The sequence below is a fragment of the Melanerpes formicivorus genome, unplaced genomic scaffold (genome assembly GCF_026170545.1).
Source record: "Melanerpes formicivorus ecotype bairdi unplaced genomic scaffold, bMelFor1.0.p_v2 SCAF_6, whole genome shotgun sequence".
NCBI lineage: Eukaryota > Metazoa > Chordata > Aves > Piciformes > Picidae > Melanerpes > Melanerpes formicivorus.
The window spans coordinates 32,257,343-32,279,364 of record NW_027142358.1 but is presented as its reverse complement, the minus strand read 5'-3'; the positions used below and the strand labels follow the sequence as shown (position 1 = coordinate 32,279,364).

The 22,022-nt window shown below is 43.3% G+C and overlaps 1 protein-coding gene across 2 annotated transcripts; it reads left to right on the top strand.

Moving 5' to 3' along the window:
• The first annotated feature begins 62 nt into the window (after positions 1-62).
• On the top strand, positions 63-21,920 carry UBE2D1 (ubiquitin conjugating enzyme E2 D1). Of its 2 annotated transcripts, none has more exons than XM_068140376.1 (7): positions 63-214; positions 10,673-10,736; positions 10,833-10,864; positions 13,592-13,669; positions 13,958-14,063; positions 16,145-16,238; positions 19,177-21,920. In XM_068140376.1, the coding sequence occupies exons 1-7, from the start codon at positions 191-193 to the stop codon at positions 19,220-19,222; spliced, it is 444 nt and encodes a 147-aa protein (XP_067996477.1). In that variant the 5' UTR covers positions 63-190; the 3' UTR covers positions 19,223-21,920. The 2 variants fall into 2 exon arrangements, with proteins under 2 accessions (XP_067996477.1, XP_067996478.1); XM_068140377.1 differs by lacking the exon at positions 63-214 and adding an exon at positions 13,051-13,169 and having other exon boundaries at positions 10,688-10,736.
• The last annotated feature ends 102 nt before the right edge of the window (positions 21,921-22,022 follow it).

Sequence of the window (22,022 nt, the reverse complement as noted above, 5' to 3'; positions counted from 1 at the left end):
CCCGGCGTGCCCCTAGGAGGGCTCCAGGGGCTGCAAAGGAGGCTGCGCGTGCGCAGGCGGTCACAAAGGGCCCGGTGGAGCGCGAGCCTGGCCCCGCCTGCTCGCTCCCGCGGCGCGCGCCGATGCCGTTAACTGCCTGCTCCGACCCCCCCCGAGCTGTTCTCCCTGCCGCCGCCTGCTCCGCACTCCCATGGCGCTGAAGCGGATACAGAAAGTGAGTGGGGGCTCAGCAGCGAGAGCGGTGCCGTGGGGGCCTCCACGCACCCGGGGGTGGTCGTGGGCAGGGCCGCGGCTCAGCAGGAGGCGTCGCGGGAGCTCTCGATCCGCGTTGTCTTTGCCTAGGGCCCGTCCTTCCGTACTCCTGGGTCGCGCCTCCGCCGCCCTTCCCTGGCTCCTGCAGCCGGTGTCGGGGCCGCGCGGGGCCGCCTCAGAGGGCGCAGGGGCCCAGCCCGCCGCGGGGCGCGGCTGTCCCGATCGGAGCGGGTGCGAGGCGGAGGCAGGGGGGCTTTTGTGCCTTTCCTCGTGGTGTCGGGACTCCTCGCCTTCTTAAAGGCCCCCACCCCGCCTCAGCCCTTTAAATTGCCTTTCATCGACGCTCGGAGAGATTCCCCGGGGGCACGGCGCTGTGGCGGTGGGTGAAAGGCGAGGTTGCGGTTACGGGTTATCTTTAGCAGAGGTGCAAGGAAGAGATCTGTTGCCAAAAACACCTCGTTCCTGTTGGGCACGGCTTGGTTAGCTGTGTGCCGAAGTTGGTTTTTTCCACTTTAGGAAGTGCTGTCAGCCCAGCGCTTCGTGTGACCTTTGAATGCATCCCAGATGTCAGGGGTTCGGGGCAGTATTTGTAAATGGCCAGGTTTTAAGCGAGGAGCCAACGTTTAGACTCCTTTTGTTTGACAAGACCGAACTGGTCATGGTACAGCACAGACAACAAAGGCACCAGGGACAGCAAACGTAGAAATTGAGTCCACGTTGGTGCTCTGGGCATGATATAGAATCCGTGGCATTTTGTTGCTGTTGACGTGCCATGTTTAGTCGCTGTTTGTGCTATCCTGGTTCTGTGACTGCGCTGGAATTCCTCCTTCTGGATTCCCTTGTGCTGTCGGTGTTGCAGGATGAGAATTCTCTACTGACCTGTTCACCCTGCAGCAGGCGAATCTGGGATGTCCTCCACTACGTACAAAATTATTCAGATGGATTTCTACCAGAAGTTGATAGTCGTGACTCGTGAGGTGTTTAAGCCCAGGCTGGATGAGGCTGTGGCCAGCCTGATCTAGTGTGGGGTGTCCCTGCCCATGGCAGGGGGGTTGGAACTGGATGATCCTTGTGGTCCCTTCCAACCCTGAATGATACTATGATACTATACTATGACTCGTGCTATCAATTTTACTATGCTTTACAGGTAGAGAACTTTGTTACTTCTTACCAGATGTTTGTTGGGAATGATGGATTTGAACGTTATATCAAATACTAATAAATTAACTCCAGGGATATTTCTGTAGCAATAACTGTCACGCTGCTCCACGCTGTGGGAATGCTTGGTCTTTTGTCGCCTTTTCAATGTCACACCTTTTCTTGAGCGTCTCTTTATCCTTGCGTTTACATGAAAAGGATTGCTCTGAATATCTTCTCTTGTTCAGTTTTGTTCTGCTAAGGTGGAAAGTAGTAGTCTTCTACCATTTGAGATGAAAGGCCACAAACTACCACTCCAAAGGAGATACTTTTAGAGTAGGATTGTTCTCTATGTTTTTCTCTTATCACATGCTTTGTGTAACTTTTCTTTTTGCTTGAGAAACTTTCATATGTATTTGAAACCCATGGTTGCCTTTAGCATGGTATTTAAAAACTTTGTGCTTGATAGATGTGAAATTATAGGTAGGCTACTTAGGAAAGAGTATCTTCCTTCCTGTTAGTCTTCATAGATTCTGTTTCTACCCTTTGAACATGCAGAAATGCTGATTGGGATGCTGACTCGGAGGTATCACAGTATCACTTAGGTTGGAAAGGACCTCGAGGATCATCGAGTCCAACCTATCAACACAGACCCCATGACTAGACCATGGCACCAAGTGCCACGTCCAGTCTCCCCTTGAACGCCTCCAGGATGTGCCAGGATGGATTAGGACCTCCAACTCCTCTTGCTTGTTGCCCAGGCTGCGTGCATTGGTGTACATGCATCGCAGCTGGATTCCTGACTTCTCAACTGACCCTACCTTGTGCCCTACTCTTACCTCTGCAAAGGGACCGATTGCCTCACCCACCCCCTTCAGGCCTAGTTTAAAGCCCTCCTAATGAGCCCTGCCAACTCCAGTGCCAGGACTCTCTTACCCCTTCTAGATAGATGCACCCGATCAGGACCCAGCTGGTCAGGTAGCATAACCTTTCCTGATTACACAGTAACTTTCATCTATTCTGAAAGGTGAAGAAATGTTGGGGAAGGACCTATCACAATACCTGAGATGAGTTTCAGAACTAGTCACATCTTGCTTATAGTTTGGTGCAGAGATGGTTGTTGCTGGCTTTCTTTTTATTAACTACCCTCATCACTATCTCCTGCTTTTCCAAGGTAAGAAAAATGGCTGCTGGAGGGATTTGGCCAGCAGTCTGCCTCCTGAGCAGTAGAAGAGGAAGGTGGCAAGTACGTAGGAATGTTTCAAATGGAAAGTTGACATGAAGTTAAGTTCAAAGAGGCAAACTATCTGGATGTCACTGTAACGCAGAGATTTCCTGAAAATTGTAGAACTAGAAGTTTAATGTGGATGAAAAATGTCTGCATGATGATTTGTTTATCTCCTCTAACTCCTTGATGTTTTTTGACTGGCTGTGAAGTTCAATAGATGCGTTCTATCCGAGGGAATAGAGGAGTAGAGGAAATGCAGGACTTCGGAGTTTCATAGAGTGCCTAGAGGAACTTGTTGGAGAACAAAGCACTGTTAGAAAACACAATGGTATTACTTGGGAGCTTGTCAGTCTAGACATACTGTCTGCAGTTAATCTTGGGTGGTTTTAGGGTGGGTGAGAATTGTACTCAGCTCAGGGATTTTGGTGGCAGCCTCAAGTGTGCGTTCACAGTTATTTTCGTGAATTTTAAGTAGTATTGCCATTGTGATCTGTGTAGTTGCATCCTGGGTTTTGTTCGTAAGCCTTGAGGGCTGGACCTCAAAGGAGGGCTTAAAGACTATACACTGTTAGTGGAAAGATGTATAGCACTCGGGAGCTTTCTTTTAAAATGAGCAATCGAGTAACTGATGAACGTGAGGTAGAAGAGCGGTGAGGCCATGAAGGCCCTGCTGTGCAAGCACAGCCATCAGGGCGGCATCCATGACAAATTCATCTCGGAGTTACTCAGTGAATCTCACAAGGACAGGAGATTCTTGCTCATTGTAAGCTGAGGGGCATGTGTTGTTTGACCCTGTCACTGCCTTGCTTTGCCATTGCATGAAAGAGAAGCATTGGGGGTTTATGCTGTCCAAAACTTGGCTGTGCTGTGTGAGTGATGCAGAATACATGTTCCTTGGGGCAGGAGTCACTTCTCTGTTGTCTGAAGCACCGGGGGAAGAGGAATACCTGTTTTTTCTGGGCATTGTAAGTTCCAGATGATGTTGCAAATGATGAAAACAAACACTGGAAGTTGTAGTTGGGGAGGGATATTAAACCAAAAGGCTTTTATTGTTGCCATCTCTGGAAACAGAGACACCACAGCTTCTGCACAAGGCAGAACGTAACGATGTCACGTTATGAAAGTTAGTGTGGAGGTTGGTTCCATCCTTCTGTCCTTATGCAGAGCCAGTTTTCCCAGATGCCTACTGAGAATTCTTTGTGTACATACCTAAATTGTCAGGTTGTTGTCCTGGCAGCTCAGTAGTACTGTTGAGGATATTGTTTTCAGTAGAAACCCTGTATTTCTGGGTGCTGCTCTAGTGCTAATGGGGGTTGATGTTGTGCTTGTTCTGAAATATGTCCAAACCCAGTATTTACTTCTGCTATAGGCATTTGAAAAATTGGACTTGGAAGAGATTTTGCAACCAGTTAGAAGAGATGCATTTGATGACCAGTTTAAAAATAGCTGCTGGGTTTTATCTTCTTGGTGCATAGTGCTTGATTGTTTTTCTCCTACAGCTCAGTAAGAATAGAAGCATTCAGGAGTTTAGATATATCCATGAACTGTGTGTCTGTCTGTTTCAGTATGTTCTTCATGTACACATAGACTAAGGGGACATAGGACTTAAATATTTACATTGCAATAAGTCTGTTACTGTAAATTGACTGAAGTAAGTCTTGCTGATGGTTGTGATTTAGGTTTTGACTGTCAACTCCTGAGTCACATGCTGTCTTTGGATGGTAATAAACATAATGAGGAAACTTATTTGGGGGATTCCTAGTGTAAAATGTTTTAATCTCAAAGCATCAGCTGTGGTATCACAGCAATTGTTTTCTTTTTCATTAAAACTATGTATACAAATATATACTTTATTACTAAGATCCTTATATAGAGAACTCTTGTGATAAGTCTTTGAGAGAACTCTTGTGATAAGTCACAGTATCACAGTATAGCCAAGGTTGGAAGAGACCTCAAAGATCATCGAGTCCAACCTCTCACCACAGACCCATGACTAGACCATGGCACCAAGTGCCACATCCAATCCCCTCTTGAACCCCTCCAGGGATGGTGACTCCACCACCTCCCTAGGCAGCACATTCCAATGACCAATGACTCGCTCGGTGAAGAACTTTCTCCTCACCTCCAGCCTAAACCTCCCCTGGCACAGCTTGACACTGTGTCCCCTTGTTCTGGTGCTGCTTGCCTGGGAGAAGAGACCAACTCCTTCCTGGCTACAACCACCCTTCAGGTAGTTGTAGAGAGCAATGAGGTCACCCCTGAGCCTCTTCTTCTCCAGGCTAAGGAACCCCAGCTCCCTCAGCCTCTCCTCACAGGGCTGTGCTCAAGGCCTCTCCCCAGCCTTGTTGCCCTTCCCTGGACACCTTCAAGTGTCTCAATGCCTTTCTTAAACTGAGGAACCCAGAACTGGACACAGTACTCAAGGTGTGGCCTAACCAATGCAGAGTCCAGGGGCACAATGACTTCCCTGCTCCTGCTGGCCACACTATTCCTAATACAGGCCAGGATGCCGTTGGCCGCCTTGGCCACCTGGGCACACTGCTGGCTCATGTTTAGGTGGCTGTCAATCAGCACCCCCAGGTCCCTCTCTGTTTGGCAGCTCTCAGCCACCCTGACCCCCTTGCTTTACATTTACCAAATTTATGAAGAACAGAGAATCCTTTAACTAAGTTTAATCACTGGGGTTTGTTTTTTTTGACAGATGGTTTCAAACAAGCATTAATATAATAGCAGCAGTGTGAGTGTGGAGTTGGTGGGAAGTGATTCTGTGGTCTGCAGTGTGTTTTGTGCAAGAAATGAAGAGCCTTGCTCTCAAGTATAAACCCCTATATTTTAATTGTGTGGAAAAGGGCTCTAGCTGGGGGTTTCTGTCATTTAGAGAATTAAAATAGCCTTTTGTGATGCTCCCTGCAGTTTATTTTGGTCTTCTGATAGTCTGCAGTCTTTTCTTCCCATCATGAACTGAGAAAAAGAGAGATTTTTTTAAATGGTTGGTTTGTTTGTTTGTTTTTGTTACTACTCATAGCTATTGAGGGGCCATGAGTACTGTGCTGAGAATATTTATCTCGTTGTCAAAGTATCCTTTACAGCCTTGTTTTAGTAGCTTTTGATGAGATAATTCTAAATGGGAATGAAGAATGTAATTATTAATCTGGCCTTTCAGTCTTTAGCAACTGCATGCTTTTATGGAACGCATCCTGTCTTCTACTTTGACAGTGAGTACTAGTCTGCACATGCAGAAGTATTGCCAGCATTTAAGGTTTCCTATAGCATGTGTTTTACATCTCTTAACTTCTAAATTTTTGCCTCAGGCTGTCTACAGCTACTCCAAGTGTGTGTGGTGAAATGGAAGTGCTGACTTGGAGGCTTTGCTATGCCCACCTCCAGTAGTAGCTGAAGAGCTGTTGTAGCCTTATGCTAATACTCCTCTATCAGCTCCCCCCCCCCGAGTCATGGAGCCTATTTGCTTTTGTGCTCTGCTGCTGGTCTGTAGGTACAAAAGGAGAAATTGCTGCAATGCCTATCCATTGCAAGCAGTGAGAGAATTAACAGTATTCTATCCTACTCTGTAATATTTCCCATGTTTGAGGGGATTAGAAGATTTATTCCTACCACTGTCCTCAGCTTAGCTGTTTTCTCTGTACAAGTTTATCCTGGCTGTACTGGGATAGTGTGGCACGTGTTGGAGCTCTTCATAAGCTTTTATGCTGTGACATTCACCAGTGTTTGAAATAACTCATACAGCTGCCTCTTGCAGACAAAATCTTGGGTTTGTGTATTCCCATGAAAGATGTATCACCAGTCTGCGCTGTCATTCGTAGTGTTGACTTTCTTTTTTGAAACCAAATCTACAGTGATTTGAGTTCTAGATCCTGTCTGTTAGCCTATCTACATCAAGCTTTTGTACTGGCACTTTCTATACCAGTGACTGAAAATATTGGTATAGACAAGCCCTTGAAGTAATCAAAACTGCATCGTGCAGCTACATGGTGATAAAACATGAACAAAGCTGCTAGAACCAATTACCACTTAGAATTACAGGGGAATCTTCAGTGTTGGCTGTGAGTGCCTTATATGCAGTTCTTTCACCCTTCTTGATGAGGGTTCAGCATACTGTGCTTTGTAACTCTTAGGCTTTGTGTCTTGATAAAGCAAGGTTTGGGACTTCTTGTGAAAAACATCTTTGCTGCTTTGAACAGAGAATCCTTATGTTCAATTTATCCTTTTTGTGAATGTGAGGGCATTTTTTTTCTACATCTGCTTATTCCAAAGAATCATCTCAACTGTTCTGCAGTGTTTGGTTCTGGAGACTAGCAGGTCAGCCTGACTCGAGGTCATTCTGACTATCTCCTTGCACCATTTCAAAAGATGTTGGAAGGCTTTAAATCTCAATCTTAAAATCTCCAGATAATTTTGCTTTGACTGTGACACTTAAACCCAGAGAGTGGTGGTGAATGGTGCCACATCCAGCTGGCGGCCAGTCAGTAGAGGAGTCCCCCAGGGATCAGTGCTGGGCCCCATCCTCTTTAACATCTTTATTGATGATCTGCATGAGGGCATTGAGTCCATCATCAGTAAATTTGCTGATGACACCAAGCTGGGGACAGGAGTTGATCTGCTAGAGGGTAGAGAGGCTCTGCAGAGAGACCTGGACAGGCTGGACAGATGGGCAGAGGCCAACGGCATGAGATTTAACACATCTAAGTGCCGGGTTCTGCACATTGGCCACAACAACCCCATGCAGTGCTACAGGCTGGGGTCAGATTGGCTGGAGAGTGGCCAGGCAGAGAGGGACCTGGGGGTGCTGGTTGATGGTAGGATGAACATGAGCCTGCAGTGTGCCCAGGTGGCCAGGAGGGCCAATGGCATCCTGGCCTGCATTAAGAACAGTGTGGCCAGCAGGAGCAGGGAGGTCATTGTGCCCCTGTACACTGCACTGGTTAGGCCACACCTCGAGTACTGTGTCCAGTTCTGGGCCCCTCAGTTTAAGAAGGAGGTTGACTTGCTGGAACGAGTCCAGAGAAGGGCAACGAAGTTAGTGAGGGGCTTGGAACACAAGCCCTATGAGGAGAGACTGAGGGAGCTGGGGCTGCTTAGCCTGGAGAGGAGGAGACTCAGGGGTGACCTTATTGCTCTCTGCAACTACCTGAAGGGGGTTTGTAAACAGGCAGACGTTGGTCTCTTCTCCCAGGCAGCCAGCACCAGAACAAGAGGACACAGTCTCAGGCTGCGCCAGGGGAAGTTCAGGCTGGAGGTCAGGAGGAAGTTTTACACAGAGAGAGTGATTGCCCATTGGAATGTGCTGCCCGGGGAGGTGGTGGAGTCGCCGTCACTGGAGGTGTTCAGGAGGAGACTTGACAGGGTGCTTGGTTACATGGGTTAGTTGATTAGGTGGTGTTGGGTGATAGGTTGGACGCGATGATCTTGAAGGTCTCTTCCAACCTGGTTTATTCTATTCTATCCTATTCTAAACAGCACAGTTAACAATATAGAGCTTAACAGTTCATTGTTTGGTTTTTTCCCCACAGCTTGAAATGAGCTGCTCTATGTGAAGGCTCAAAGTTTTCACGCTCTCCTACAAAGTTTGATGATGTTACCATTTGTATATTTAAACCACATTAGTCTCAGCATGTTATTTCTTATGATTGGAAAATATGCCTTGAATTTGCTCTGTTAGGAATTTGGAAGTTTGGTCTGGCTTTGTTTCCTAGCTGCAGAAGCTCTCTGAATACATCTGTGAAGGTTGCTGTCAGTTAGTGAAGTCAGTTGAAGGAAGCCTTTTCTTTGTTGTTTTACAGGTAACAGGAGTTAATAGTTCTGGGTCTCATCAAGGTTTGACTAAAAACATGGCAGGGGTTCATAATAGGTAAACTTCAGTGCCTTTAGCTTGGAAAAAAATTGAGAGAGGAGTCATCCCCAGTTCCTGCCAATTCTGAAGTACATGTGTACATATGGAAGAAAACCAGTTTGTGTGGGTTTGGGGTACATAAAGACCTGGAGGAAAGCATCTAGCACATTAGAGTACTGTAATGGACTTGTGACTCCAAAATCAAGTGCCTGCCTAGCAGTTTGCATATGCATAAGGAAATGTTTGCATATACTTTAGAGACTTTTGGAAGCATTCAAGCTACATATTTTTCCCATCATTGCCTTCAGTTGTGCAGCCAGCCATGACTGCTCTCAACCACGTGATGTTTAGGCTTTGAGTTCTCTGTTTTGGCTAACAGTTTGGTGTAGCTGGCCTTTTTTTAGTGTGTGTGTGTGTATAAGACTTAATCTTCTCATGTTGGGCTAGATCTTGAGTTGCAAATTAGAGTAGGCAGGGGCTGTAACAGCTCTGCTGCTGCTAATGCTTTTACAGCTCTCTTGTGACTCCTGGAAACCCGAGACTTGTTGACTCCTTTCATGTGCTGGTGATCTTAGCTTTGCATAGATTGCTGGTTGTCTGTCGTCTCTCCCTTAGTGAAATCTGAATCCTCTGATTAAAAAGGGAACTGCACTTTTAAAGGGTTTTGCTGTTGCCTTAGTCTAAGTCTAGCCCAGAGTGTTGTTCCTGGGCCAGTGTGCAATTTCACCAAGTGAATCAAGTTAAGGGCAGACAGGTAACTCTGGCTGGCAACCTGAGATATTTCAGTATATTCAAGAACTGTCTCTATTGTTCTAAATCACAGCGATTGTGAGGAGCGACTTCACAGCCAGTAGTAACATTTCAGCCAGTTAATAGAGTAGCAGATAAGTTGCAATACCTTTCTTTGAGTTCAGGGAGGAGAGTGGGCCTGTAGGAAGTGTACATGAGCTTAGGTGTCAGGTCCACGGTAAATTGGGTCCCTCAGAGTTGTGAGCAAGCTTAAATGTTTACTGCATGTCACAAATGGATGACTACATCACGGCAGATGAAGTACAGAGCTTTAACCCTTCAAATTGTACATAATGTCTGTTTATATACACAAACTCTACACTCGAATTCAACTTCAATTTTAACCTTCGTTTTAGAAATAGTTCTCTTGACTAATGATTTCTGAGTAGAAATGTTTCCACTGCTATTCCTTAAGCTAAACACAAGGAGATATTTGCAGACTTCATTATGTCTATTGTAGACTTCAATGTGTATGTTTTGAGTAATCACTAGAGTCACAGCTTATTTCCACAGAAGCATTTGCACATGATTGTTTAACTTACTGCAGCACAGTTCTTACCAGCTTAGACTTGGAAAAGGCTGTTTGTTACTGGTACAGTAATATGTCAGACATCAAAAGTAGTTGGCTGAATGAATCAAGGAAAATGAAGCAGCACTAATGACTGGTTTGTCTTGCATTTGCTATAGCCATACTAATTCACATGAAAGGCTAAGCTGCTTTTGTGTAATTAAATAATACATTTAAATTATTTGGCACCGTGTGGACAGTAGGAGAAGTAAATCAGGTGATGGAAAAACTTCTTTGAATGCTTCCCTTAAATTCCAGCTTGGGGTCTTTTTTTTGTTAGCCATTTTGAAGAAAAGCCATGCAGGGAATTAAATCAAGGTATGGTAAAGAAGGCATAGAGCTATTGTATTTCCTTTATCATTTATTTAGGAACCTTTTTGTGATGTTCATGGATCATCTCTAGGCAGACTGCAAGTGTTTTATGAGCTAGTTTAACTCAACTAGTGTCCATAGATGAGACCAATGAAGGAAGCTTCTGTAAAATCAAAAGCTAAAGCCCCAGTCAGATTAGCACATGCATTTACAGAAGCTCATTTTCTTAATTTGTGTGTGTGTGTGTCTGCATCAGTATATCTAGCATGAACTCAATCATTTAATGAACTTGTCTATAACTTAAATACTTAGGCATGTCAGTTTATAGCACAACGCTGGTTTTAGCTGCAGACCTATCTGGAAGAAAAATTCCCTTTTGGTATCAATGAGCATTTCAAGCACTGGTTTCTCCTGAAATACTACCAGGCTATGTAATAAAACTTTTTTATGTTGTCAGTCTTGAAGTGATGCTGCTCAGTGGTGGGTATTTCACCACATCACACAGACAGTCTGTTAGATATTTGTGTGTTTCTTACAGGAACTGAGTGATCTGCAACGAGACCCACCGGCCCACTGTTCTGCCGGCCCTGTTGGAGATGATTGTAAGTTCCTCACAGTTCATTGCCACAGCTGACTTTCTTTTGCTTACAAAACTTATGGGTTTTGGAAATCTCTAATTGTATCTTTTTGACTTTCAGTGTTCCATTGGCAAGCCACAATTATGGGACCTGTAAGTATAAAATTCCTGCCCCTTAGAAAACAAACCTCCTTTCCCGTTTTGTTACAGAAGGATTAATTGGGGGTTCTGCAAACACGGCAGTAGCATTCAGCTGTGCTCTGTACAGATGAAAGAGTGAGGGTGGGATTGATGTTCTTAGTTGTCTGAAACCACCTTCTTTATGTAACTCTTCAAAATCCATCCTCTTCATGGTTCTTAATCAGTCGACTGCAGTGTTGGAATTGGTGATCTGGGCTGCAAGGGGAAAATGTTGCCTTTCAAAGATGATCGATTCTGGAAGATTCATCCATCTGAAAGGAGGAAGAGTGGCTCTGATCCATTGTTCAAGCCAGTAACTCTAAACAAGAGAGAAGTTGAGTACCGTGATTTGGGGCTTTTAGGTAGAGCTCATTTGATGGCTGTGGTATGGCTCTGGCAAAATCAGATGGCTCTTGTGAACTGTAAACCAGTAATTGTGGGTGCTTTTGGTTTCTGTGTGAGGGCGACCTAGTTTGAGAGAGATATCTAAAAGCCCCATTTTTGACTCTTGTCAAGGAACTAACTGACAGAAGAAGGAACAATTAAGCTTAAACACAGAATTTTAAAGGAAAACTGAAAAGGGTTTTAGCACAAAGAATGAAGAACAACATGACCTGAGGGATAGGGGTGCTTATCAGTATCATGGTACAGTTTGTTTTGCTAGTGTTTGCATTTTGGACTTAGTAATTTGGAAAGAAGAGTGTCTGGTTCAGCTGGTGAGCTGAATCACTGGGAGTTGAAATTTTGAGGCGATCCTTCGTCCATTAAGGTGCAACATCACATGGTGGAGAAAAGTGAAACTGTCTCCAGTGAGACTTTCTGCATTTTCAGCACAGCTGCTCTGAAGCAGTGAAAGATCAGTTACTAATTTAGAGTCTGTTGTCCAACTTGTCAATGGCCCAGCAGCAGCTGAAGTGATGGTGGCAAGTGTTGCTGTAGAATACTAATGCTTTTGCGATTTCTCCTTTAACAACCGTTCTTTCACATACAATGTCGTTCTGACCTCTGCCCTCCTGCACTGCTTAAAGGTAAATGACAAAACAGCAAAGAAGAGTTAACAAAAGCTTACTTGCTGCCTGCCACCAATAATGTCTCTCTCCTGACTGACCCTGTGACCTGAGTCAGGGAATACTAGAATACTAGCACCGAAATTCCCTTCTCCCCCCCCCCCCCCCCCCTTTCCTTCTTCTTTTTCCTTCCACCTTGCTTTTAACTTTTCATATTCTGTAGAGGAAAACATTCTTCTTGCTTCAGGTTCCTCAGATATCTCTAGTCAAGGATAAGAAGGAGCATCTCTTGCCAACCTTTCTCAGCCCTAGGTGCTGAGACACAAAAAAAGAAGACTCTCAGGATAGTAACCCTTTATCTTGATAACATCAGGAAATAGGGATGCATGTCCTGTGTTTCCTGCTGGCCTGAGGGAAGCAGGGGAGTAAAGCTTACCTTCAGAATTCACTTCCTATGTGAAGAACCAGGGTAAGCCCTTCTCCTATCTATGGCCACCATCATATGCTTTTATATACCTCACTCATAAAGTGTAATGTGACCTTACTTTGCCTTCTCTCTGACACAGAAGTTCTCATCTTCAGCTTCTTTTTAACTTTGATAAATCCATTTGGCATGCATGCAAACAGTCCTTTCCTACCTAGTAGGAAGTACAGTGGCAATCTCTTCTAATGTTAATGCTGACTTCTTAGCAATACTATATATAACTTGCCTTATACTGCAACACTGCATTTTGAATGTGTAAGACAACATGTCTTAGCAGACTGTTTATGACTTCACTTCTTGCATTCCTCTCTAAAACTGTAATTTGTGCTCATTTCCAAAATAAACATGATTTCTAAAGTCTGCCTTTTCTTCCATAAGAAAGCCCCCCCAAAAAAATGATCTTTGCTGAGACTGAGTTCCTATGTTTCTATTTCACATTGGCCAGGTAATGAGAGAGGGTTGTGGTTTTTTTTCCTTCTGCCTTTGATCAGAAATGGCAGCACTGCTCTGTCATTTAGCAATGAGACTTTCCCCCTCGCTTTTCTAGTCAATAAGGCTGAAAGATTTCCTCAACAGATGACTGCAACAAAGTAATTTCTATCTATTAACTGTGTGCAACCTGGACCTAAACCTGTGCACATGTTCTCTAACAAAATGCATGTTCACAGATTTGTACAGGTCACAAAGATGTTGTGTGTTTTAAAACTCCCCTGATGCCATCATGATCAACTGAGTTATGTTGGAAAATCCTACTCTTTGCATCTGCAAAGAGAAACTACTTCTTAAGGTAAGTATGTTTGTAGCTTAAGGATGGAGGAGGATCAGAGCAGCTGTGGTGTTGCACGGAGGCAGGATTCGGAACACTGGCTCTGGGTTTTGCATTCCCCCTGGTGTGTTGGAGCTGATGGATTGTCGGTTCAAACACTGCTCCCTCCCTTGCTCTGCCCAAGAAGGGCAGCACGCAGTAGCTGCGTTGGGCTGCTGTGGTAGTAGTCACAGTCGGCTCCACTGCAGCTCTGCAAGCCAGTGGGGAGGGTTCAGTTCCCTCTCTGACTTCCCAGTACACAGCCTATAATGGGCTGTGTACTGGAGAAAAAGTGGATTTTCTAAGATACTCACAGCCTTGGGAGGTTATCTGCATTCAGAAGGGAAGCTCCAAAATAACTGAAATATATGAGTGTGTTTTGTTTGTTTTGTTTTTTTCCCCAGCCTGACAGTGCATACCAAGGGGGAGTTTTTTTCCTCACAGTACACTTTCCAACAGACTACCCTTTCAAACCACCAAAAGTAAGTCCTTCATCTCAAAACTCACACTGTTTTGGTTGATCTTTTGGTCAAAGCTTTGTTTCTGTGCTTTAGTTCTCTGAGGCTTAACTTTAGAAGTTCAAACCAGAAAGACCAGCAGCAGGATACATGTTCATAGTGGCTGAGCAAATAGGACTCTCCAATAAATCGTGTTGGCAGATCTAGTATGACTGGAACTGAAGGGACAATGTTAGGGATTCCATATATAATAAACAGAATTTGATGTTACTTGGTTTTGGTGTTGTTTTTTGTTTTTCTTTTACATTTCAGATTGCTTTTACAACAAAAATATACCACCCAAACATAAACAGCAATGGAAGTATTTGCCTTGATATCCTGAGGTCGCAGTGGTCACCAGCTCTGACGGTATCCAAAGGTAAACTCACAGGTTTGCTTGTGTGTTTATGGTGGGTTTCTGTGTACTTCTGCATTCAGGGTGGCAGAGGGAACTCATTCACCCCACACCTTGCAGAAGTGGCAAATTCCATTGGCATGCTTGTGCAGATGTCACATGGTATAAAATGGGTCTTGCAGAGAAGTTCTAAACCAAGTCGGGTAGGATGTCCAATTAGCCTGCAATGCAACTTCTGTGTTATAGCTGACTCTGCACGCAAACCTGAAGAGGAACTGGTGAGCAGAGCTTCACAATGGGAGTAATTTGAATATAAATGGGAAAACCCTGATACTGATGTGTGGGGGCTTTACCTGATTGCTTATTGAGCGTTCTTTGGGTTGCCTGAGCATCCTTGTGTGGGCTAAAGTCTTAATTACACTTTATTTTAAAATGAGAGAAATTGTTCTGGTTTGCTTTCCTCTGTCAGAAGAACGTTTGTAAAATGTAGCTGCTTTCAAAGCCATCAGTTAAAGACTTAACTAAAATATTCTAGTCCTGAAGTTGAACTTTCTGAGGTAGAATGCTGCAGATTTTTGAAACCTTGAGGTTAGAATGAAGCAGTTCTTTGTGTTGTAGGCATTTTGTGTGTCTTCAAAAGCTGCTGAAAATGTGGGTGCTATGGTTGTTTTCTCTCTGCCATCTTCAAAATGCTTAGGCATGCTTTCAGTCATACTACAGAAAGGTCTCATGGCTCAAAAGGTTAAATAGTATCACATCTTGCTCCTGTGCTGGAGAGCTCTCTAAACCACATGTCTTTTTTTAGAACAGAGTCCTTGCATTTGGCCTATGACCAAGGGAAAAAAGTGTTAGTTTTTGCCCAGTGGAAGTTGTTTGATGCTAAATAAGATCTTAACACAGTTTCCTGAAGTAATTGCTGAAGACATGAATTGGCCGTGTTGGCGTCAACTTTCCAAAGAAAGGGATTGTTTATCACTGAGCAAAAAATGGGCCTGTGTCTAGTGATTTAGAAGCGTTTGGCAAATGAAAGGTGGCATTTATATGGTGTTTAACCGTCTGCATTTACAACTGAGACTCTTAAGGTTTTAGCTCCTCAGCACTTTCCTCTGTTTAGTTGCTGAAGCATCCTGTAGTTACAAAGCCTGCTGGCCTCGTGTGTTCTAATCTGATGTGCCTGCACCTTACGTACTTCATAAACTGGAAACTAGCTTGGTGGCTGACAGGAGTTTCTCCTTGGTAGTTTTTGTTTTACTGAATCAAAGAATTGCAACCCACTGTTAGCACCTCTGATTGGTGTGATCAGCTATTCTAAGCCAATTGCCTAACATTATAGGTGTGTTTGGCACTTAATAGAATTAAACATGTTAGTGTGAAGTGATTCAACTTGCTGCAGCTGAAAATAGGTGTTAGTCCAGGCCCTCTGGAAACAAGTCAAAGCAGATTATGGCAGCATCCAGTTCTCTTTCACAACACATTTAGAGTTGTTTAACTATGTACACGTGTATTTATAGTAGCTCTGAGTATAAACCAAGCCATCTTCTGAAAACTGTGGTCTGAAAATGTTAGAAACTTCATTCTTGGTTCAACAGCAGGAAATGAATGTGGGCTTGTAAGTGAATACCTGCACATAATGCTGCTGAAATGTTTTCTGAAAATGGAAATCTCAAAGTGTTGAGACGAAGGAGAGAACAGCTGTCAGCACAGAAGTGAGGACAAATGGAGTGTTGTGTGGCAGTCAAATAGTAACAGTCTTAAATAACTGTTGATGGAAGAGCTTAGTTTGGTCAAATATTTATCGGTAACTATGTAGTCTGCAGTTTGTTGAATGTTCCTGGGTTAAAACATGGGAGAGTGATCATTACAAAGGCACAAGTCCACGGGTTTCAGGTTCTCTAGGCTAGTATCAGGTGTTGTTTACTTAGCACCTAGAAAAATGATGCTATATAAACATTTGTAAGCAGAACAGTGATGTGAAAGCATAGTACCAATATGCAGTCTCTTTCCAGTCTCCCTTCTACCACCCTCCTTCACAGGTCTGGGATGTATTAAAGGACTACAGAAATAAAGCAAAGTAACTTGTTTAATCAAGTGTCTCTTTTATTTAGTTTTATTGTCCATATGCTCCTTACTTTGTGATCCTAATCCAGATGACCCACTAGTACCGGATATTGCACAGATCTACAAGTCAGACAAGGAAAAGTGAGTATAACATAGACCTAATTATGTCTCTGCTATGTGCAGATGGTTATCTACTACACACCTTCTGTCTTAATCTACAAAAACAGTGTCTTGAAAAGTTTCCATAGCAGTAGCTTTGTAAATCTTGAGAATATCAATGAGTGGAATGGCAAGCAGAACACTGTAGGCATAAACAGCTGATGGGTGCTTCCTTCCCCCCCCTGCCTTAGCTGCATAAAACTTTCACACTTTTGTGTTTCATCTTCATGTTAATGAAAAATCATCTCCCAAATAGGAGTTACTTGCTTCTACTGTGATCCTACAATTGAGCCTGTAAGATGCTAGGTCTGAACAACAAACATGGTTTTGACACTATCTGGTAAATGTAGGATAGCCCAGTATTCAGTTTTAATTAGTGGTGAGAACCAGTGCTGCAGTTTGCAGCATCTTGCAGACAAAAAAACCACCTTTTTTGGCTTTCTGTAGCAGCTGTAGAACTTGCAGGAAGTTTCTGGTGATGGGAAAGTAACACAGACAGCATGTAACTGAAATATTGCACACTTCTAGACCAACCCTGAGAGTACTATACTGACTAGAACATTATTCTGGGGTCTTTTACTCGTACTGCAGAACCCCCTGGATTTCCCAGACTTGAAGGCTTACTGTCTCCTGCTAAGGAGGTTTTTGCAGCAGTGTTTTATAACTACATAGGTGGCTGAACCCTCATGATACAGCATAACAAGATTTGGAGGTCACTAGCAAGCCTGGTGCTCTGGCACCTCTCTAGAGCGATTCTTTTGAGCGCTCACGCTTTGAGTACTGGCATCTGTGGATACTTAAGCAAAGCGATGCATCAAATTCCTAAGCATTTAATTTAATTAATCCTAAGCATTTAATCTTAAGAATGAATTTGTTGCATAATAAGCAACAAATTGCAGTTGTTAGTGGCAGGAAGATTGGGCCCTTTCTTCCACCTTGCTTTTCAGATTGTTTCATAGAGGAACTACTACCTCTGTGAGAATTTTTTCCTCTCTGTGCTGCATGCTGCTGATATCAGCTACATGCTCCTCCTGGGCTCACCCATGTTCTTCATGGTAAAGGTTACAGAATGTGTGATCCAGGAAGGGAATACTGGTTTGCTTATTTCTGGGAGATCTGGTAACTCTGCTGCTATATGCGTTTTAAGTACGATCGAGGATGTCATCTGCTGTCTGTCAGTGCAGCCTGAGCTGTCTTCTCTGACAGGGCTTCAGCACCTGTGGATTTTTCTAGGTGTATGTGGTACTAAGACTAAAACACATGGATCAGTTCAGGATAGTAACAAGCAGTAGGAATCCCTAAGTAGTTTTCCAAATACATCCACTCATGACTTGTCCAGAATAGAATAACCTTCCCCAAAATTTCTGTGCCATTTTCTGGTGGCTTTACCAATAGATGATGTAGTCACAGGCATGCAGCATCTTTATAGATGGCCTTACCACCACTGTGGATTTGGCTACTTCAAGCTGTGGAAATGGTTAGAGATTTAGTTGGGGCAGACTTATTTTTGGTACTTCAGTTGCTTTTTGGTAACCTTGTTAAGTATTTTAGGTGTTAGACTCTGCTTCAGATTCTGTGGAATGTTTGTGATATCCAGAAGGATTTCTGACTTTCTGATTATCTGACTGAGAAACGGGTACCTATTTTTCAGTACTGAAGACTTAGTGCTAGTGGCTTGTAATTCATCACATACCACAGGTCCAGTACCTTGAGGACTGAATAGAGGAGTGATGTGGAGCTTTTGTCAAAGTCAGTGGAAGTATTTCTCTCCCTAGAGTTACTGAATTACTGAAATGTCATTTTGATGTCTGTTACAGTCAAGTGACGCTGCCCACAGTGCTCAAACACTGTAGTGTTCAACTTGAGGATGTTGTGCCTCAGCTCTTCCCCATTTATGTCTCAGTTCTTATCCACCCACTTAATAGTGATTTCAGCTATTGTGCCTCCTTGTTGTGAAGGAAGTGAATAAGGACTATATCTATCTCCAAACCTGAAAATGTAATCCTTGCTAGAGAGAGAGAACATTTAGTCTCCAGTACAGCTTCTTGGGATGTTCACCTATTAAATTATTGTTAGTCTCATCTTGGCTGAGGGAACGAAAGATATGGCAGGTTATCTGTGAGCATTTGGGCATTTCACTGGAAGGAAAAATTCAGACTTGTTTGGTAGCGTATTCATAAGAAGAAAACCAATTAGTATATGAGTTGCTATACTCATCTTAAGAGAAGTTAAAAAATTTTGTCAACATTTTGTCTGGAGGACCCAGAAGAAAGTAAATCTAGTCTGAAGAGCAGAATGTAACATGCAAGGGCCAGAGGGGGAAGTGACTGCCTCTCTGATGTTTACCTTCTGGGAGTGTTTACCAGCTTCACACCAGAAGGAAAGGAGCCAAGACTTAAAATCCACTCAAAAGCACTTTTCAGAAAGCTTTTTCCTTTCAAGTTCTGAAATGCAGGTAGCAGTGTAGAATAGAGGGGAAAAAAAACCTTGAAAGCATCCCCTGTGCCTTCTGTCCCCTCACCTTCCAAAGCCAGTTAATTGCACTGAATGTTGTGCAGCTAAAATGTGTGCAGTTTGTCAGGCAGCTAACAACAATACACGCTTAGGAATAACTGCCAGCAAATTCCTGTTAGGGTACAAATAAGGGAATCAGCTGGGAAATGCAAGGGAAATACACATGTGATAGGCATTTAATGCAGACCTGTGAGATTGGCTTTGAGTCAAAAGAGCTTTGATGGGTAGCCTCAGGAACTGAACAAGCACTGGTTGTGTTTCTGGGCATTCAGACTATTTTGCTATTTGTAAGAATCAATGCTGTGAGGTGAAAAGCTCAGTAGCACCTGTGTTAAGTAACCATGTGGCCATTGTCAGTGTATCACTAACAGCTCTTCACTGTAATGCCTTCTTTCTGCACATACAGATACAACAGACATGCAAGAGAATGGACTCAGAAATATGCAATGTAAACTTGTGAAGACTTTTTCATACACCACAGAGTACTGTAAATTCTAGGATTTTTTCAAAGTTAGAAGGAAATGGAGCACAGTTTACTGTTCTGATGTGTCATGATGCCCCTCGACATTTTTTTTTTCCCACCCATGTGTGTTTCTGGAGCAAAGGAGAACAAACTTCCAAAAGTAAACCTTCAGACTGTGATAAGAATATTTATCCTCTTTGTGTGCTTTGCAGGAGACTTTTTTTATTATGGTTTTAATAGTTGGACATCTGCATCTTCAGCCTAAGAGATCCATAATGCAGTTGTAAAGCAACCAAATTCTTTTTGCTGGGAAAAGTAGCTGGTTTGGTGATGAATACTGTATGTGTGTCCTTAAAGTACGTTGTCTGTTTCCTAAGTGTGTTTGAACTGAATTTTGTTAGCTCACTTATATCATTTGTTTGGGGTGGGGGGTTTATTTTATTTTACTGTATAGACTTATTTTATTTACCATGGAAGTCATTTCAGTTTAGACTGACTTGCTTGTGCACAGTGTTGGCAAGATACAACTGCTAGTAATGGGAGTATCCCACCCCTGGGATAGTCTGAAGACTGACTGCAGACTCCTTAAAACCTGAGATACTCTTTGCACTGTAATTCTTTGTATGCTGACTGTGGAGAAACACTTGGTTTTGATTCTGTTGCATACTTGACTTGATTTTATTGCAATGTGAACTAATTGCACTGCTCTGTAGAAAGTTGTGTAACCGTTTCTGTTACTGTTCACAACTGGTTTTTGACACGTGGGCGACGTAACACTACCCCAGACCTTTTACAAGTCTAAATGTAGCCTTTTCCATATAAATAAAATGCGTTTTCTACTACTTGTCTTGGCTATCTTATTTTGAATCATGCATATCCTTAAAGTGCTTGTTCTAACATTAGAGAATCAGAATATTCAGTGTGCATGTGTCTTGTAGAGAAAAAGGAAGGTGAAGCAGTGCATCACGTACTACTTCGTGTTGCAATTAATTTTTGTGCTAGCTTTAGCCTGATTTATTTAGCATGTGGTGCCCATTGTTCTAGAAAGGGTTTTAACTAGTTTAATAACATGTTACTTCTATATTCATTTAGAGTGAAAATACCACAAGTGTATGAGCATCAAACTCTTCAGTTAAGATGGTGTGTTTGCAATATCAGAATGTTGACAGCCAGCTTCTCACACTTAAAACTCTCTTTGTCCGCTCCCTGGCACTTCAGTTGCTCCAGACTATGCACGTGGGAAGCCAGTAGTGCTGGCGAGGGGCAATCCTTTCTGATAAAGTACATGAGAAGCAGAAGGAACTTTGATTTCATACAGTTTGTTCTTCTTGGGTATCTGAAAATTGATATGTGACTAATTTTTTTCTCTGTACCTTGCACATGAAGGAATAGTGATTTGCAGTTGGGAAATCTGTCATAAGTGAATGGTTTTTAAGATGACAAAAATATTTGTGTGGGGTTTTTTTCCATACTGTAACGAATGCCATCTGGAATTTGGGGTGGGGGTGGAAAGCATGTGTAGTAGGGACTTCTGTCTCTACCTTTGGAATATTGCTATCTTCATGTTTGCTGACTTCTTGACCCAAATGGCATTTGTTGGTGACAGATGGGCAAATGTCACTCCTGTGCTGCGGTTTTATCTGTGATGTGATTGATGAGTTTCAATACAAAAGCTCAGTGGAGAGTGGCTCTATTAATCTTTAAATATCCTTATTCACTTTGGATTGTAAGCTGAATCGATGTGGGGTGTTTCCTTATTAAAATGAGTGCTTCATTATACTTGAACTAGGACAATGTAGCTAGGAAGGCAAAGCCATTGTTTATACCTAATGCTAAAACGGTGGTAGAAAACTCTGACCATCAAGAATGTGTTCCCAGAGCTTTTATTTTTTCTAGCTGGGTAGTAGTATGTTTGTACTAGAAGTTATTTAAATGTTTGCAATATCTGTATTGAACTGTGTGACATTGGAACTTTGACTTGCATCTCAGAATAATCCTTTTCTCTTGGGTTACTGATTTATATTAGGGATGGTTTGAAAACCTTTGTATTTGGAACATTTAAGAACTGTTAACTTTTCTGCTGTGTGCCATACATGCGGGAGTGGTTTTCCATCACAGTGCAAGAGCAGTAGGATCATCAGAAACCAAAGACCAGCAACAGTGATTAGACATATTTAAATCTCCTCCAAATTTTTTTTTCCTTATGAACATACTGGTTTGGGTGCATGAAGCTTAAGTCTGATTCTTGTGGTTCTCCTCAGCAGTTCACCTTTTCTGCCTCTCTTAACGCTGCCTGAGACAAATATACCGTTACTTAAGCCTTCAGTCTTTTCAAGGCTACTCAGAGTTCCTCTCTTAATGCACTCTACATGAATGTAGGGGGGAACGACAGTTAAGGTTACTCCATCCTGTGTAGTTTACTCTGATGGAAAATAACCCCGGCATGGTCTCTGCACCTTTCCCCCTTCATTCCTGCTCTGCGCGGTGGTGTTCCAGATCTGCAGCCAGCCCCTGTGCTCTGCATGAGACACAGCCGCAGCCAGGAGCTCGCTATGAAGAGGAGAGGAGTGAAAGCGTACTGTTACTTTTTGGCCACAGCTCATCAGCTCCTGCTTAATTCCTTTCTGATCTCTGTGTTGTTTTCTGCCTGCGGCCTCCTCCAATAAACACGGACGAATACTGTTAAAGGAGCTTGTCTCACTCTCTTGCAGAGGGCTGTGCCTCGGTGGGGTCTGATCGGTGTGCAGGGAGGGAGGCCGAGCCGGGGCGTGCATCCCCCAGACGGGGTC